The 20,548-nt window shown below is 35.6% G+C and overlaps 2 protein-coding genes across 2 annotated transcripts in view; both read right to left on the minus strand.

Annotated features, from left to right (window-relative positions):
* LOC103069416 (growth hormone receptor) overlaps nt 1–20,548 on the minus strand; it is a 759,777-nt gene that overhangs the window by 706,156 nt on the left and 33,073 nt on the right. The window lies entirely within an intron of this gene.
* FBXO4 (F-box protein 4) overlaps nt 15,109–20,548 on the minus strand; it is a 13,401-nt gene continuing 7,961 nt past the window's right edge. Inside the window, exons 4-7 of the mRNA XM_007447635.1 lie at nt 20,180–20,255; nt 19,898–20,073; nt 15,886–16,061; nt 15,109–15,485 (exon numbers count right to left, since the gene is read on the minus strand). Of these exons, the coding sequence (XP_007447697.1) occupies nt 15,396–15,485; nt 15,886–16,061; nt 19,898–20,073; nt 20,180–20,255 (518 nt within the window). The 3' untranslated portion in view covers nt 15,109–15,395. The remainder of the gene's footprint in view (nt 15,486–15,885; nt 16,062–19,897; nt 20,074–20,179; nt 20,256–20,548) is intronic.

Here is a 20,548-nt window from a genome sequence, read left to right on the forward strand (position 1 = left end):
CACCTGCCAATGCAGGGGACATGGGGTCAATTCCTGGTCTGGGAAGATCCCACATGCCGTGAAGCAACTAAGCCCATGCGCCACAACTACTGAGCCTGCGCTCTAGAGCCTGCGAGCCACAACCACTGAGCCTGCGTGCCACAACTACTGAAGTCTGCGCACCTAGAGACCATGCTCCACAACAAGAGAAGCCACCACAATGAGAAGCCCGCAACCTGCAATCAAGACTGGTCCCCACTCACCACAACTAAAGAAAGCCTGCACGCAGCAACAAAGACCCAACGCAGCCAAAAATAAATTAAAAAGTAATAATAATAAAATAAAATAAACTCAACATGGATCAAAGACCTAAATGTAAGACCAGAAACCATAAAATTTCTAGAGGAAAACACAGGCAAACACTCTTTGATATACATTGTAGCAATATTTTTGGATCTATCTCCTAAAGCAAAGGATAAAAGCAAAAATAAACACATGGGCCTAAATTAAACTTAAAAGCTTTTGCACAGAAAAGGAATGAAAAGACAGCTACTAAATGGGAGAAAATATTTGCAAATGAGATGACTGATAAGGCATTGATATCCAACATATATAAACAGCTCATATAACTCAACATCCAAAAAAACAAACAACCCAATTAAAAAACGGGCAGAAAAACTGAATAGACATTTTTCCAAAGAGGAAATGCAGATGGCCAACAGGCACATGGAAAGAATCTCAATGTTGCTAATCCTTAGGGAAATGCAAATCAAAACCACAATGAGATATCATCTCTAACCTGTGAAGATGGCTATCATCAAAAAGAACACAAATAACAAATGTTGGCAAGGATGTGGAGAAAAAGTGAAGCCTCATACAATGTTGGTAGGAACATAAATTGGTGCAGCCACTGTGGAAAACAGTATGGAGGTTTCTCAAGACTAAAAGTAGAACTACCATATGACCCAGCAATTCCACTCCTGAGTATATATCAAAAAAACCCTCAAAAACACTTACTTGAAAAGATACATACACCCCAATATTCATGGCAGCATTACTTACAATTGCCAAGATATGGAAGCAACCTAAGCATCCATCAACAGATGAATGGATAAAGAAGATGTGGTATATATATACAATGGAATACTACTCAGTCATAAAAAAAGAATAAGGGCTTCCCTGGTGGAGCAGTGGTTGAGAATCTGCCTGCTAATGCAGGGGACACAGGTTTGAGCCCTGGTCTGGGAGGATCCCACATGCCACAGAGCAACTAGGCCCATGAGTCACAACTACTGAGCCTGCGCGTCTGGAGCCTGTGCTCTGCAACAAGAGAGGCCGCGATAGTGAGAGGCCTGTGCACCACGATGAAGAGTGGCCCCTGCTTACCACAACTAGAGATAGCCCTCACACAGAAACTAAGACCCAACACAGCAAAAACAAATAAATTAATTAATAAACTCCTACCCCCAACATCTTCTTAAAAAAAAAAAAGAATGAAATTTTGCCATTTGCAGCAATGTGGATGGACTCGGAGGGTATTATGCTAAGTGAAATAAGACAGAGGAAGACAAATACTGTATGTTATCACTTATATGTGGAATCTAAAAAGACAACAAACTAGTGAATATACCAAAAAAGAAGCAGACTGGCAGATAAAGAGGACAAACTACTGGTTACCATTGGGGAGAGGGAAGGGTGAGGGGCAAAATAGGGGTAGGGGGATTAAGAAGTAGAAACTACTATGTATAAAATAAGCCACAAGGACATGCTGAACACCACAGGTAATACAGTCAATATTTTATAATAACTATAAATGGAGTATGACCTTTAAAAATTGTGAAGCACTATATTGTACACCTATAACATATAATATTGTACATCAACTATACTACAATAAATAAATCAATTTTTTTAAAAGAAATATAATAAAAATATAATACATAGTAAATATTACTTAAAATAATATGCAATAATCATATCAATCAATAAAAATGGACTTAACTGACCTATTAAATAAAAAAACATTTTCTAATTGGTTCATGTAGCAAAACCCAACTGCTAAACAAACCCAACTGTTAAATAAACAGACTCACTTAAAACAAAGTGACTCAGAAAAGCTGGACCAGGTAAATACAAGTAAATAAAAAATCCTGATATTCCGTAAGGGAGACTTTAGGGTTAAAAGTATTAATTAAGACTAAGAGTTTACTAGATAATACTGAAGGATCCAATTCACAGTAAAGAAAAAATGGCTATGAATATATTTTCACCAAATAATGAAGTAACTTCCTTAATAAAGCAAGCAGAAATAGACAGAATACAGTAATAACAGGTGACTTCAATACTTCACTCTCTCTCAAAAAAGATCAAAAGAACAAAAACAAATTAAGTAAAGATATATACAACCCAAATAACATAATCAATAAAGTAGCTCTTACTGACACCTATCAAAAAGAACATACCTTCTCAAATGTACATGACACATTCAGTAAATCTGACCGTCTATGAGGTCATCACAAAACCTCTGTAAGTTTCACAAAGTAAAATTAATACCACATTCTCTGATTATAAAACAATTAGAAATTAATTAAAACAGAAAACAAAAAGACTCTTCAATGAAAATTTTAAAACTTTCTATTAAACAGTTCTTTGGAAAAGAAAATAAAAATTTCAGAATTTCTAAAGAATCAAGATATAAAAACACCACATTAAAGAATCTATGTAATACAATAAAAGCAGTGATAAAATAATCAAATTCATAAGAAAGAAAGTAGAAGAGAGAAGGGAAAAATAACGGCAGACATTAATGAGGTATAAAAGAGAAGAGCAAAGCACAAAATAAATCAAAACTCTAGTTCTTGAAAAATAATAATATAGACAAAGGAGACAGCACACAAATACAAAATAAGAAATGATCAAGAGGAATTAATCACTGAAACAGGATCTATTTAAAAATCATAAGTAGTTTCCAAATATCTATGCAAATAAACTGGAAAACCTAGATGCAATAAATAATTTCTTAGGAAAAATTGGTCCCTACAGAGATAGATTAAGCAATTTCCATAGAATAGAGAAAGTCATCAAAGAACTATCCTGTAATAAAGAAATCAGAAGCAGATGTTTTCAGAGAATAAATTCTACCAAAACTTTAAAAACCACATGTTCCCAATATTACCTAAACTGTTTCAGAGAATGGAAAAAAGAAGAAAAACTTTATAATCATTTTTATGAAGCAAGTGTAACACTAATACCTCAACCTGATAAAGATATCACAATTTCTGGGCTTCCCTGGTGGCACAGTGGTTGAGAGTCCGCCTGCCGATGCAGAGGACACAGGTTCGTGCCCCAGTCCGCGAAGATCCCACATGCCGCGGAGCGGCTGGGCCCGTGAGCCATGGCCGTTGAGCCTGCACGTCCAGAGCCTGTGCTCCGCAACGGAAGTGGCCACAACAGTGAGAGGCCCACATACCGCGCAAAAAAAAAAGATATCACACTTTCAAAAATTCTTATGAATTCACATACATTCATACTAAAATGTTTTAAGCAAATATAGCAAAAGATTTTAACACTACACGAAAATAATACAATATGAGGCAAGAGAGATTTATCCCAGAAGTGTCAGAATGGTTCAGTATTAATCTAACGTATTTCACCTTATTAAAAATTTAAGGAGAAATACCATGATTATCACCACAGGTGTTAAAAAGACCTCTGATAAAATTTGTCACCCATCCCTCATTTTAAAAAAGCACTTAGTAAGATAGTATTTAATGCATACTTCCTTAACATGATTACTAAACCATCACTCCTAAAGCCAATATGTTACATAGTGGGAAACCTCTGACTAGAGGCATTTCCACCAGGATGAGGAACAGGGCAAGAAAGGAGGTTCACTGTCTCACTACTCTTTAACATACAAGTATTAGCAAAGCAAAATCACATAGAAGATTAAACACTGTAAAATAAGAAGTAAAAACTCCCTAGTTGCAGATGATGCCTTTATATCTAGAAAATCAAAGGAATCAAAAAAACTAAATCAAACTATAAAGTAGGATATAAATTTAATAAACAGAAATCAATAACTTTCACATATACAAATAATAACTAGAATATAGAACGTTAAGGGAAAACTCCATTTATGACAGGAACAATAAAGATAAAATTCTTAAAAATAAACAACAAAAAATGTGCAAAATATATGTATATAAGGAAAACTTGAAAACACTTCTGTTTTGAATAAACGGATGCACATCCATTGTCTTGGGTGGGATAACTCAACATCCTAACTACGTAATTTCTCTCCAAGTTATTATATATATGTGTAATATATTTATGCATGGGTATACATAGCATTTCCAATAAAAAATACAAATTTTTAAATAAGTTGATATTATAGGTCATATTGAAAAATAAATATTTAAGAATATATTAGAAAACCTTTCAAAAGAGGAATGATGGAGGACAAGCTCTATCAGATATTCAAAAATGTTAAAACCCCTCTATAAGTGTAACAGTGTGGCATTAGAACAGGAACACAGAAACAGACAGAAAGCAAGGCTAAACTAGATTACATGAACAAATTTAGTGTCTAATAAGATGGTATCTCAAAACACTGGGGGGAATACAGTCACTTTTAATAAATTACAGTTGACCCTTGAACAACACAGGTTGGAACTGTATGGATCCACTTATATGCAGATTTTTTTTTTCAAAAGTATTTACTACTACTACATGGAAGTGGAATCATGGATACTGGAGGAATAGTGTATACAGAGAGCTGACTATAAGTAATACACGGGGGCTTCCCTGGTGGCGCAGTGGTTGAGAGTCCGCCTGCCGATGCAGGGGACACGGGGTCGTGCCCCGGTCTGGGAAGATCCCACGTGCCGCGGAACGGCTGGGCCCGTGAGCCATGGCCGCTGAGCCTGCGCATCCGGAGCCTGTGCTCCGCAACGGGAAAGGCCACAACACTGAGAGGCCCGTGTACAGCAAAAAAAAAAAAAAAAAGTAATACACGGATTTTTGACTGCATGGATGGTCAGCACCGCATCCCCCATGTTGTTCAAGGGTCAACTGTATGATGAAACAATCAAATATTCATTTGGAGAAAGACAAAATTGAATTCACACTTCACAATATACCTGAATACACTCCAAATGGATCCAAAATTTATGTGTAATATATGAAACCACACAAGTATATACAAGTAGAAATATGGGTAAATTCTCTTATAACCTGGGTGTTGGTAAAGAATTTCTAACTATTACCTATATATATATATATATATATATATATATATATATATATATATAAACACCTAAATACACCTATGTGAGAGGCAGGCCCTACACACATCACCTTGGTGTGATGACATTTATAAAGGGGCCATGGGGGTGGTAATGGAGACGTAGTGATACTGTACAGATTCAGTACCAACCACTCATGGGTATATATATATAAAACAAAAGAAAATGTTAATAAATTAGACTACATTTTTTAAAAGCTTTGCACATCCAAAATACAATATATCAGAAGACAAATGATAAACAGGGGAAAAAAATACTTCCAACATACATCATAGACATAGATTTGTCTCCCAGATACACCCAGCCCTTTAAATTTTGAGGGGAAAAAAGAACAATTTGATATAAAAGTGGGAAAAAGGCATGAACAGAAAGCTCAAAGGAGAAAAAATTCAAATGGTTCTAATAATGTTCATAAAAATAACTTCAAAAAATCAGGCTGAAATAATACTAGTCCATACAATGTAGCAAATGATTTATTACCAGTTACTACTTTCTATTTCATTTAGTAAATTATTAGTCTAGATTTCTAATTTAATAGTATATTATTTTAAAAAGAAGCAGACTCACAGATACAGAGAACAAACTAGGGTTACCAATGGGGAGAGGAAAGGGGGGAGGAGCATAATAGGGGTAGCAGCTTAAGAGGGGCTTAAGAGATACAAACTATTAAGTTTAAAATAGAAATTTTAGTTAAAATAGAAATTTGGCAAAGGAATATTTAATTTGTTTAAAACTCTTAAGAAGCCTATGAGGTAGGTACTACTATTATTTATCTTCATTTTAAATTAGGAAAACGCAGGCACATAGAAGATAAGAATCTTGCCCAAGATCATAAAATAATAAAGTTACGTTTTGAACCCAGACCAATCTGGTTTTAGGGTCTTTGCACATAATAACTTAGTTATGCTACTTCTAACAACTTCTTATACAGATGTGTAGAAAGAATAAGCAGCTAGAGATTTTTAAATACAGGAAATTTAATTTGATGAGACTAGTAGCAAGAATCAGATCTCGTACGTTATGCAAATTTGCTTAGTAATTATTCCAAGGATCAAAGAATATGAAGGTAAACACAACCCCATCAAAAAAGAAAAAAAACCTAAAAATTCATCATACTATATAGTAAAAATGAAATAATGATGAAAATCATGAGGAAAATGAGACTGTGAGAACTTTTCACAACATATAATAATAATAATTCAGATAATGGGTGTAGACATAATGTTAAAAATGTTTTAACAAATGAACATTGTAATATATGAGATCATAAATGATAAGGTGTTTAAAACACATTGTAAAAACCACCAGAAGTTCTGTTTTCAGACAGAATGTAGGTCACAAAAGATTGTTATTGCAGCAAGAAAACACAGGATAAAATGAAAATTATACTTTAAGCCAGCAAAGAGTAGAAGATACAAAGAAATCTAAATAAACTAAATTCCAAAGAGAATCAGGCTATTTTAGTGATCAAAGAGCTACACTGCTTTTATGGGACCAGTTGCCTATTCTGGGTATCTGTGGATGGAATACCAGCTCTGTCATAGGAAGAGAGATTATGCTGGGATGAGAAAAATACCACTGAAGCTTTTAATTACAAAATGACTGGCACAACATGTTGTGAATGAAAGAACTCCAAATGTGAAAACAAGTTGTTGAGCCCACCAATTCTCCCCCACAGGAATTTTGGCAAGAGACAAAGAGGGCAGAAAAATGTCTCACATTTTTGTTCAGTGCTTAGGTTTCAGGACCCTGCTGGAATTACATCTAGAGATGAACTGAAACTGACTATATAGGTAACCCAACCCCTTTCCAGGTGATAATATAATAAGATCAGTTCCTTGGTGGTAGCATAACATACTGGGGATTGGCACAAAAGGAAACAAGAGATATGATCTGATTTGTAAAAGAGGTAAGTTAAATAAGGATATAGTCCAGGGCTTCCCTGGCGGCACAGTGGTTGGGAGTCCGCCTGCCGATGTGGGGGGCGCAGGTTCGTGTCCCGGTCCGGGAGGGTCCTGCGTGCCGTGGAGCAGCTGGGCCCGTGAGCCATGGCCGCTGGGCCTGCGCATCCGGAGCCTGTGCTCCGCAGCGGAAGAGGCCGCGGCGGTGAGAGGGCCGCGTATCAGAAAAAAAAAAGATATAGTCCATCTCCAAGTCAACCTAGCTGACTGATGAAAAAAGAAAGGATGGCTGAACTTGCCTGAAAAACAAAAGACAAAATAAAAAATATTATCTACTTCACAATATACTATTCTATTAAGGAAAAACTCCTTGCGTATAATTTTTTGAACCAGGGAACATAGAGATTTCCCTGGTGGTCCAATGGGTAAGACTCCGTGCTCCCAATGCAAGGGGTCCGGGTTCAATCCCTGGTTGGGGAACTAGATCCCACATGCATGTCGCAGCTAAAAGTTCACATGCCACAACTAAGAAGTCCACATGCCGCAACTAAAGATCTCACATGCCACAACTAAGACCCGGTGCAGCCAAATTTATATGGTGGGTGGAAGTAAGAGGATACGAAGTGATAGTGAGGAAAGAGCTTCCTTTTTTTCTTTGCGGTACGCGAGCCTCTCACTGCTGCGGCCTCTCCCATTGCGAAGTGTGCTCCGGACGCACAGGCTCAGCGGCCATGGCTCACGGGCCCAGCCACTCCACGGCATGTGGGATCCTCCCAGACCAGGGCATGAACCCGTGTCCCCTGCATCGGCAAGCAGACTCCCAACCACTGCACCACCAGAGAAACCCTAAATAAATATTTTTTTTAAATAGGAGACATATAAAGAAATAGGAAAAATACGGCCCCAAATCAAGAGACAATATGCTCAATAGAGGTATGGTATGCTCACAAATGACCTAAGTTGAAATTAGTTTAAAATGATTATTAAAAAGTATTTAAATATGTTAAAGAATGTAGTGGAAAAGACAGAATGAATGAAGAGATAGAGAGTTTTAGCAGAAAAAGGGAAGCTCTAAAAAAGTGAAAATTTTAGAAAAAATACGATTAAATTTTTAAAAAATGAATGGATATAATAAGAAACTAGACAGATTAGAAAAAAAATCACAAGCTGCATGATGTGGCCAAAAAATAAATAATATTTTGTTGAGGATTTTTGCATCTATGTTCATCAGTGATATTGGCCTGTAGTTTTCTTTCTTTGTGGCATCCTTGTCTGGTTTTGGTATCAAGGTGATGGTGGCCTCATAGAATGAGTTTGGGAGTGTTCCTCTCTCTGCTATATTTGGAAAAGTTTGAGAAGGATAGCAAACAGAATCCAACAGCACATTAAAAGGATCAAACACCATGATCAAGTGGGGTTTATTCCAGGAATGCAAGGATTCTTTAATATACACAAATAAATCAACATGATACACCATATTAACAAATTGAAGGAGAAAAACCATATGATCATCTCAATAGATGCAGAGAAAGCTTTTGACAAAATTCAACACCCATTTATGATAAAAACCCTCCAGAAAGTAGGCATAGAGGGAACTTTCCTCAACATAATAAAGGCCATATATGATAAACCCACAGCCAACATCGTCCTCAATGATGAAAAACTGAAAGCATTTCCACTAAGATCAGGAACAAGACAAGATCGCCCACTCTCACCACTCTTATTCAACATAGTTTTGGAAGTTTTAGCCACAGCAATCTGAGAAGAAAAGGAAATAAAAGGAATCCAAATCGGAAAAGAAGAAGTAAAGCTGTCACTGTTTGCAGATGACATGATACTATCCATAGAGAATCCTAAAGATGCTACCAGAAAACTACTAGAGCTAATCAATGAATTTGGTAAAGTAGCAGGATACAAAATTAATGCACAGAAACCTCTGGCATTCCTATACACTAATGATGAAAAATCTGAAAATGAAATCAAGAAAACACTCCCAGTTACCACTGCAACAAAAAGAATAAAATATCTAGGAATAAACCTACCTAGGCAGACAAAAAACATGTATGCAGAAAATTATAAGACACTGATGAAAGAAATTAAAGATGATACAAATAGATGGAGAGATATACCATGTTCTTGGATTGGAAGAATCAACATTGTGAAAATGACTCTACTACCCAAAGCAATCTACAGATTCAATACAATCCCTATCAAAGTACCACTGGCATTTTTCACAGAACTAGAACAAAAAGTTTTACAATTTGTATGGAAACACAAAAGACCCTGAATAGCCAAAGCAATCTTGAGAACAAAAAACGGAGCTGGAGGAATCAGGCTCCCTGACTTCAGACTATACTACAAAGCTACAGTAATCAAGACAGTATGGTACTGGCACAAAAACAGAAAGATCAATGGAACAGGATAGAAAGCCCAGAGATAAACCCACGCACATATGCTCACCTTATCTTTGATAAAGGAGGCAGGAATGTACAGTGGAGAAAGTCCAGCCTCTTCAATAAGTGGTGCTGGGAAAACTGGACAGGTACATGTAAAAGTATGAGATTAGATCACTCCCTAACACCATACACAAAAATAAGCTCAAAATGGATTAAAGACTTAATGTAAGGCCAGAAACTATCAAACTCTTAGAGGAAAACATAGGCAGAACACTCTATGACATAAATCACAGCAAGATCCTTTTTGACACACCACCTAGAGAAATGCAAATAAAAACAAAAATAAACAAATGGGACCTAATAAAACTTCAAAGCTTTTGCACAGCAAAGGAAACCATAAACAAGGCCAAAAACAACCCTCAGAATGGGAAAAAATATTTGCAAATGAATCAACTGACAAAGGATTAATCTCCAAAATTTATAAGCAGCTCGTGCTGCTCAATAACAAAAAAACAAACAACCCAATCCAAAAATGGACAGAAGACCTAAATAGACATTTCTCCAAAGAAGATATACAGACTGCCAACAAACACATGAAAGAATGCTCAACATCATTAATCATTAGAGAAATGCAAATCAAAACTACAATGAGATATCATCTCACACCAGTCAGAATGGCCATCATCAAAAAATCTAGAAACAATAAATGCTGGAGAGGGTGTGGAGAAAAGGGAACACTCTTGCACTGCTGGTGGGAATGTGAATTGGTACAGCCACTATGGAGAACAGTAGGGAGGTTCCTTGAAAAACTACAAATAGAACTACCATATGACCCAGCAATCCCAGTACTGGGCATATACTGAGAAAACCATAATTCAAAAAGAGTCATGTACCAAAATGTTCATTGCAGCTCTATTTACAATAGCCCAGAGACGGAAACAACCTAAGTGTCCATCATCGGATGAATGGATAAAGAAGCTGTGGCACATATATACAATGGAATATTACTCAGCCATAAAAAGAAACGAAATTGAGATATTTGTAATGAGGTGGATGGACCTAGTACCTGTCATACAAAGTGAAGTAAGTCAGAAAGAGAAAGACAAATACTGTATGCTAACACATATATATGGAATTTAAGAAAAAAAAATGTCATGAAGAACCTAGGGGTAAGACAGGAATAAAGACACAGACCTACTAGAGAATGGACTTGAGGATATGGGGAGGGGGAAGCATAAGCTGTGACAAAGCGTGAGAGTGGCATGGACATATATACACTACCAAACGTAAAATAGATAGCTAGTGGGAAGCAGCCGCATAGCACAGGGAGATCAGCTCCGTGCTTTGTGACCACCTAGAGGGGTGGGATAGGGAGGGTGAGAGGGAGGGAGATGCAAGAGGGAAGAGATATGGGAACATATGTATATGTATAACTGATTCACTTTGTTATAAAGCAGAAACTAACACACCATTGTCAAGCAATTATACTCTAATAAAGATGCTAAAAAATAAATAAATAATATTTTGTGGGACAAAATATCAAATGATCTAATATATGTGTAAGTGTGAGTTCCAGAAGCTGTGGAAAGAACTGGACAGCAGAAATATTTAAATATATTGGCTAAAGATTTTCCAAAACTGATGGCATATGGTCAGCCAGAGATCGAAGAGTTTCAGTTCTTCAGTTTAGTTCAAAACTAAGAAATCACTCCCAGATACATCAAACTGTTTGAAAATTAAAAATAAAGAAAAAAATTAAAGCAGCCAGGGAAGTATAACACACTCAATTCAGGGAACAAAAATAGCTGACTGTTGTCAAAAACAGTAGAAGTCAAAGGTAATGGAATTATATCTTTAATGTGCTGAAAGAAAAAAGTCAACCCAAGACTCTTATTTCCAGATGGATATTATAATTCCTAGAGCAACTACTAAAAAATAATATAAAGTGATATAGGTAAAATGTCAAAATGCTTTTTGGCCCAACAACTTCCTACTGGAATAATTCTTCTGCAGAGAACATGATATTAATACAAAAAAGGCAGCTACCTGATACCGCTGAGAGTGAAGAGAAGCAGGCAAATTTTGGTGGAGAGTATATACTCTGGGAAGTTCAAAAGAGTAATTTCCCACTTTTTTTTTTTTTAACTTGTAGGTTGGGGGTAGGCATTGGTATACATTGTAGCATGGGGAACTGGTAGAATAATCACAGCCTTTCTGGCATGGGGAATGAGAGTACTGACACAGGGCAATTGCAGCCATTAGAGAGAAAAGCAGGAGTCTTAGAAAAGAAAAATCTAGGAAGGGAATCCCCAAATTCTGTCTGTATCTTTGAACCTGGAGCACAAAACCAACTCAAGCTGCTCACTTAAAAAAAAAAAGATACGGGGCTTCCCTGGTGGCGCAGTGGTTGAGAGTCCGCCTGCCGATGCAGGGGACACGGGTTCGTGCCCCAGTACGGGAAGATCCCACATGCCGCAGAGTGGGTGGGCCCAAGAGCCATGGCCGCTGAGCCTGCACGTCTGGAGCCTGTGCTCTGCAACGGGAGAGGCCACAACAGTGAGAGGCCCACATACCTCACACACACACAAGGAAAAGATATGAACTGAGAGTGGAGCTATTGCCCACGGGACAGAGTTTGTTTATGTCTAAACATGTTAACTGATTAAACGAAAGAAACATCATCCACTGGAGAAAAATAGCAGAATCCAGAGTCTCCACAACTTAGCATTTATATTTTTCAGGATACAATACAAAATTCTGCAACATAACAAAGAAAAATGAGAATGATACTCATTCCCTTCATAAAAGAAAATCAACTGAAATCAACTCTTTCACATTTCAGAATTAGCAGACAAGGATTTTAAAGCAGCCATTACAACCATTTCCAGTGATATAAAGGAACATATGCTCTCAGTGAAACAAAGGAAATCTGAGAAGAAAAATAAAATTTGGGAAAACAAAAGGAAATTGTAGAACACAATATCTAACTGAAAAATTCACGGGATTTATTTAACGAGAGAATTGAGATGAAACAGGAAAGAGTTTGAGAACTTGAATATTAATCAGTTGAAACTACCCAAACTGAAAAACAGAGAAAAAAAGACTGAAAAAAATGAGCAAAGCCTCAGAGACAGGTTAAATACCAACACATTTAATGGTGTTACACAATGGAGACCTAAGAGGGATGAAAAGAGGAAAGAATGGGGAAGAAAACATATTTGAAGAAATAATGACCCCAAATTTCGCAAACTTGGTGGATGACATGAATTTATATATTCAATATGCTCATTAACCCCCAAGTTGGATAAATATAAAGACAACCATACCTAGACACACTATGGTGAAAGTGCTGAAAACCAAGACAAAAAGTAAACTTGAAAGCAGAGAGAAAATTACTTTCAAGGGAATGAAGATGCAATTAGTGAATGACTTCTTATCAGAAGTTAGAGGCCAGAAGAGAACAAAAGAACATCTTGAAATGGCTGAGAGAAAAAAATTGTCAACCAATGATTTTATATACAGGCATACCTCAGAAATACTGAGGGTTTGTTTACAGACCACTACGATAAGGCAAATACTGCAATAAAGTGAGTCACACAAATTTTTTGGTATCCAAGTATATACAAAAGTTATATTTAGGGCTTCCCTGTACCGAAAAAAAAAAAAAAAAACCGGCATCAAAATACATGAAGCAAATATTGGCAGAATTAAAAGGAAAAACAGGAAATCACAGTTGAAGATTTTAATGCCTTTCTATTAGTAATTGATAAAACAACTATACAAAAATCAATATAGCCATATAAAAATATCTGGACATCGTCAACTACCTTGACCTAATAGATAGATACCAAATATTACACCAAAAAACTATAAAACATAAACTCTTTTCAAGTGCATGTGGTACACTCACCAGAACAGACCATAAGCTGGGCCATAAAGCAAGTCTCAATAAATTTAAGAAGACTGAAATTTTACAGAGTATGTTCTCTGATAAAAAGATAATTGAATTAGATGTCAATAAATTATCCAGGAAATAGAGATTAAACAACACTAAAACAATACTACTAAATAATCACTGGATTGAAAAAGTAATCACACAGGATTAGAAAATATTTTAACTGAATGATAATAAACATACATATATAAAAAAACATGTGGATGCAGCTAAAGAGGGCTTGAGGAAAATCTATAGCTTTAATTTTTCTTCTTTTTCTTTTTTTTTAAGAAATAGAATCATTGACCTAAGTTTGTACCTTAATAATCTAAAAAAGGGAAGATGAAATTAAATTTTTTTTTACATTTAAAAAGCAGAAAAATAGAGATTAGAGCATAAATCAATGAAACAGAATATAGAATAAACCAATAAATCCTAAAGCTGGTTCTTGAGAATAATAAAATCAATAAAACTCTAGCCAGACTGACCATGAAGAATAAAGACATAAATTACCAACATCAGGAATGAATGAGGTAACATAACTACATATAATTAAAAAAAGGGGAGAGTAGATCTACTTTTGGCATAACGGAATGAAGAGTTCCATGTAATGGCTCCCTAGAGAAACTGGAGAAAATTAATTTTTTAAAATCATTAAAAAATAAAAGACAAAAATGGACTACAAAAAAAATCATTAAAATCTCTGTAAATGGTCCTAAGAGCATACAGCAAATGAAGAAATATTTATTCAAATATATATATATATATATATATATATATACTAAAACTCAGTAAGAACAGTAAGAGTCTGTGGGATTTGAACCAAGACGCACTCCCCTCCTTTCCTCCTCCAGCTCAGAAAGAAGAAACTCCATTCTAGACTGGGGCAGCCGAGGAAACAGCACTCTCTCTCCAAGTCAGAGGGCAACCTTCCTAGGAGGAGCAGGATGTCAGCATTTCTCACTCTGCCCCCAACTATACAAGTGCTGAAGCTAAGTTCTGGATAAGTGCGCCCAAGATGTGACAGCTCCTTTCTTTGAAACGGCACCTGCTCACAGGATGGAGGCTGTATCTTGGGTGCAGCACCACTAAGAATATTATGCTTTTTTAATTATAATTTAAAAATTCTTCAATTCCAATGAGATAGGAGGACTGTAATGTTTTCTCTGCAAAGTGCAAGCAATTAGTGAATAGGAGGTCATATGATCATGAGGGTCTCTGGAATATTTTCTCTATGAGTAAGGAATAAAATTTGGCTTTAGCACCTCATGAGCTTTCAAAGTTATTTGAAAAGAGCAAGAATTTCCAGTTATTTTCACTGAATTAGTATTGAATATGATACAAAGTTAATTCCTACTGTTTCAGAAAAGAAACAGAAGTTGTATGGCCATAATAGTAAATGAAATTCCAGTGAATATTCAGTTTTAAATAGTACATTTATTAAAAATAGATAGAAACTTATTTTCTGATAACCAGTTAAGGACCTTTGAAAAGGACCTATTGAAAGCTTAGTAAATTTGCTATTCCCCACTATGGCAATCTTTGAAACGAAAAGAAGAGAAACCACAAAGAATGAGAGAGGCATAAACTTGTTTTTCCAGAATTTAATATTAAAAATATATATATATATATGTATATATAAGTTATTTTAAAAAATTAAAAGGTTCATTTGGGGGCCAAATGCTAGCGCTGAAACTTTTTTCTTGTAATTAAGGTAAAAAGTAAAAATTATATTAAAAAATAGAGTAGCTACAGCTGTCCAATATAAACCCTACCTGCAAAAAGGCAGGGCAGAACGAGCTGACTTGAGCAAATATCCACATCACAACCTTAGTAACAAGTTCCAAATGCTTTCAGTTCCCAAGGTCTAAAAGGAGGATCATCTTGCATGCTTAGATTCTACTTCTTCAAGAATCCACTGAATGCCATTCAAAAAACCAGTTAAAGTTTCAGCCTCTGTATCCTGGACCTATGAGCAAATAAAAGAGATTATTGTCAATAAGAAACTGAGTGAAAAATCTTATAATTAAGTGGGATATTTTCCTGGACACTCAAAAAAGAATAGGACTAAAAAGATCCCAATAGACTTTGGGTGAGTCACTCAAGTTTGGTCTTCTAGAGAGCTTAGATTAAAAAATATCATCTTCTCTTCTGTCTTCTAATTACTACCAATATGGGATTTACTACTTATCTCAGAGGTCAGCTTTGATACCAAATATCTCCCACCAATCAAGCTACTAAAACTGACTTTTAGAATGTTATTTTATTAAAGAGAATGAGTAGAAAATAATTTTAAAAATAAAAATCAATTAGAAAGTAGAGTGAAAAATAAAATGAGATTTTTCTCACCAGAGAAAATAGGACCTTACCATCCATGGGTGGCTTAGATGATTCAGACGCAGCTCATGGGCCAAATAAAAACAGGGCATTCTTTTTACATTAGCTTGAGAAATACAAGATAAAACCAGCATTGGTCTTCCTGCAGATCCAAAAGCTGGATCTGTCATTGCCATAATACGAGAAAATTCATCTTGCCATTCATGTCCTAAGGAATGTAGTCAAAACCCTTAATTTGCATTACTTGTAATGACTTAAAAATAATAAAACAAAATTAAAAACTAACAAAACAAGGGAAGCAAAAAATTACCAGGATCCAAACATAACAAACTGCCTCTATTGCTGTGTTCATTTAATGATCTTTCATAAAACTACATTAATCAGCCTTGCAAGGACAGGAATTTAGGTGAAATCAGAGAGATCAAAAACAGTACCACTCAGATGTCTCTATGGTTTAAAAGCAAAAATACTTTGATATAGATATTTTCCTCTCACAAATTCTGTAGCTGTCACTACCCTTTCTTTCAAAGGCCATAGTTTCCAAAACTTAAACATATAATTGAGTCTAGTTTTTTTATCCAAACTGAAAATCTCTGCCTTTCATTGGAGTGTAAATCACTGACATTTTGTGGTAGGCAGAATTCTAATATGACCCCAGTGACTCATACCCCAGTATAATCCCTTCTCCTCTGAGTGTGGGAGAAATCTGTTAATACAGTGGGATTATCACTGACATGATTAGGCTATACTATAAGACACAGCTGACTTCAAGAAAGGGAGATTAAACTCAGTGAGCCTAACCTAATCAGGTGATCCCTTAAAACAGATGAGATTCTTCCTAGTGAGAGAGACCCTCCATTGCTGGATTTGAAGATAGAGGGAGTCACATGACAAGGAATGACGATGGCCTGTGAAGCTGAGAGCTGCCCCAAGCTGACAGCCATACAGCAAGGAAACAGAGATCTCAGCCATACAACAGTAAGGAGCTGAATTCAGCCAATAACTGAGTGAGCTAGAAAGCAGATTTTTCCCTAGAGCCTCCAGAAAGGGATGTAACCCATCTGACACCCTAATTTCAGCCTCTGATACCTAGGCTGAGAACCCAGCCATGCTGTGCTCAAGACTTCAGACATAGAGAACTCTGAGCTAATAAACAGATGTTGTTTTAAGCCACTAGGTTGGCAGTAATTTGTTACATATTAATAGAAAACAAATAAACATTGAATGTAATTATCAACACAGTACATTTAAATCTATCATATACCTCTTGAATTTTGACTTGTTCCATCTATTCTTTGTTCCTTTTCCTGCCTTCTTTTGAACTGACTTTTTTAATGATTCCATTTTATCTTCACTACTGGCTTATTTAACTATACCTCTGTTACACTTTTTTTTAGTGGTTCCTCAAGGATTTACAATGTATATTTTAAACTTGTAACAGTCTACTTTTTATTTTAGTTTTTATTTTATTTATTTATTTGACTGCATTGGGTCTTCGTTGCTGCACGCAGGCTTTCCCTAGTTGTGGCGAGCGGGGGCTACTCTTCATTGCAGTGTGCAGGCTTCTTATTGTGGTGGCTTCTCTTGTTGCAGAGCATGGGCTCTAGGCACGTGGACTTCTGTAGTTGTGGCACATGGGCTCAGTAGTTGTGGCTTGTGGGCTCTAGAGCGCAGCCTTGGTAGTTGTGGCACACAGGCTCAGTTGCTCCATGGCATGTGGGATCTTCCCGGACCATGGCTCGAACCCATGTCCCCTGCATTGACAGGTGGATTCTTAACCACTGTGCCACCAGGAAAGTCCCTAACAGTCTACTTTTTAAAAGTATTATATAACTTCACATATAGAACCCCATAATACTATATTTCCATTTCTGCCTTTCCATCCTGTGTAATATTGTTACAATATATTTTATTTTAAAAATATCATAAACCCATAATACATTGTTACTGTTTATCTTTTACATAATGATAAATAAATTAAAATTAGAAAAAAATATTTTATGTATAGCTATATTGTTTATATGCCAAGGCTCTTCATTTCTTCTTGTAGATGCAGTTTTCTACCTGGTATCATATTCTTCTACCTGAAGAGTTTCCTTTAATATTTCTTATTATACAAATCTGCTGATTGAACTTTCTCACATTTTGTTTGTCTGAAAAAAGTCTTGATTTTGCCTTCATTTTTGAAAGATGTCTTTGCTGGATATTAGCTTTCCCCCCTTTGAATACTATAAAGATTTCCCTTCATTACCTTCTGGCTTACAGCAAAATTCTGTCAGAAAGTCTCTGTTGTTATCTTTGGCCCTCTATATGTATCTTTTGTTTTGCTCTGGTTGCCTTCAAGATATTCTCTTTACGTTTGGTTTTCATCAGTTTGGCTATGATGTATCTGTATTTTTTATTTATCAGGTTTGGAGTTCTTTGTGAATCTTGGATCTGTAGTTTATTCTCTTTCAGTAATTTTGAAATAGCTTTGGTCATTATCTGTTCAGAAATTTCTTTTTCCCTGTTCTTACTCCTTTTGTGTTTTGGGACTCCAGTCACATATAAATTGAATCAGGGGTCAGCATACCACACTCTGAAGATCTGTTTTTATAAATAAATTTCTTTGTGAAACAGCCATGTCCATTCATTTGCAAACTGTCTATGGCTACTTTTGCACTATAATAGCAGGGGTGAGTAACTGTGAGAGATTGTATGGCTCACGTGTCTAAAATATTTACTATCTGGACCTTTAAGAAAATGCCAACCCCTGAGTTAGATCACTTAATAGGTTCCCCCAGCTCTTGAATGTTTTGTCCTCCACCCCTACTCTTTTTTCTCTTTGTGTTTTAATTTGGGTAATTTCAATTGATCTATCTTCACATTCACAAAAGGTTTCCTTTGTTATTATGTCCACTGAAGGAACTGTTCACTTGTTATCATATTTTTCATATTTAGCATTCCCATTTTACTTTTTCATAGCTTCCTTCTCTCTGCTGAAAATCCCTATTTGTTCACATATATTGTCCATCTTTTCCACTAGATTCTTTAACATATTAATCATACTTCTTTTAATGTCTCTTTCTGAGAGGGCTAACATCCAGGCCATCTCTGTGTCTAATTCCATTGAATGCTTCATCACTTGACAATGGGTCATTTCATTTTGATATTTTTTTGTATCTTATAATTTTTAATTTAATGCCAGATGTTTTATGTGGAAGAACAGAAGAGATTAAGGTAAAGGATTTACTTCTAGAAATGGACACGATTCTTCTGTTAGGCCATTAATGCAGTAGGATGAGTCCAGCTAGTCAGTAGTTGAGCTGGATTTGGCTTTTGTTGCTATAGTTAGTTTCAGTGCACCGTAAACTGTAAATTCTTTCAGCAGTGGGATGCTGCTATCTTGTTCCGAGTGAGAATAATATATTGTATATTTATACCCTACCTTATTCACAGAGGATTTGGGAAAGAAATTACAATCCTGGCTTGTGGCCCAATAATATTCTATTTTCATGCTATTTATCACACTGTGAATGGCAATTATTCAGAATATATGGATAGTGTTCTTAACTAATCTACTTAATCAAAGTAAACACTCCACCCCACACATCTCTCTACTATCTGGATAATTAAAATAAAGGTAAAATTTTTCATTTACCTGCATAAATTATTTGAATAGGGCCAAAAGCAGACAAAACACCAATAACAAAAAGTGCAGAAGCATACAACAACAAAAAAACACTATGTAGTTATAGTATCAAACTTCGGTGTGCATCAGAATTCTGTAAAGCTTGTTAAAAAAACAGATGCCCAAGACACAACCCAAATCTATGAGTCATAATCCACCAGGGTAGGAATCAGGCAGCTGCGTTTTTAACAAGATCCCTCAGTGATCCTAATGCACATCAAGTTTTGGGAATCCAATATTAACAGTAATAACAGAATCACATTGATAAAATTAGCCATGATATTCTTAACAAGCCACAGTAAAGCCAAAAAACATACTTTCTTATTTGCTTTGCAAAGAAAGCACTTTTAAAAAGAAAATAAGATAATACTTACTTTTATGAGCTTCAGCATTTGCAACATAGATGAACCCATCAACAACTTCACACACCTTCTGAATTTGTGGAATTACACTGTACCGGCTTCCCTGTTGATCATCCCCTTCATTCTGTATACTGAACATCTTGTTAACTGCACTTGTATGTTCTTCTCTTGCTCTATCTCTTTCCTTTCTATAAGAAAAATGTAAATATAAAACATAAACAGACACTAAACAGACTTCACCCCCCTAAAATATTCCATTACTGATGTCTCAGGTTGCCAAGTAGGTAGCCTTACCTTGTAGTTGAATATAATATTAGGATGTTGAATTTATGTTGGTTGCTCAACTGAAAACTGACTCCTGATCCAATACCTAAAGGAGAAAATTACAGTTATCAAAACAAGTCATTAATAAAGACAACAAAAGATGAGAATGAGAAAAATTACTTGGTATAAGTAAAAAGAGTAAATGAAAAAGTATGGCAAGTTATATATATAGCTTTGGAATAAAATGAAATGTTTGTGTTGAAGAAAAGATGCTATAAGCAATTTTCATTCACATAGTAATAAACTATGGATATAGAAGAAAAAACTGCTAGGCTTTAACATTCCTTTTTTTTTTTTTTTTTTTTTTTTTTTTTTTTTTTTTTTTTTTTTTTTTTTTTT

This window comes from Lipotes vexillifer, unplaced genomic scaffold, assembly GCF_000442215.2.
Source record: "Lipotes vexillifer unplaced genomic scaffold, Lipotes_vexillifer_v1.1 scaffold386, whole genome shotgun sequence".
Taxonomy (NCBI): domain Eukaryota; kingdom Metazoa; phylum Chordata; class Mammalia; order Artiodactyla; family Lipotidae; genus Lipotes; species Lipotes vexillifer.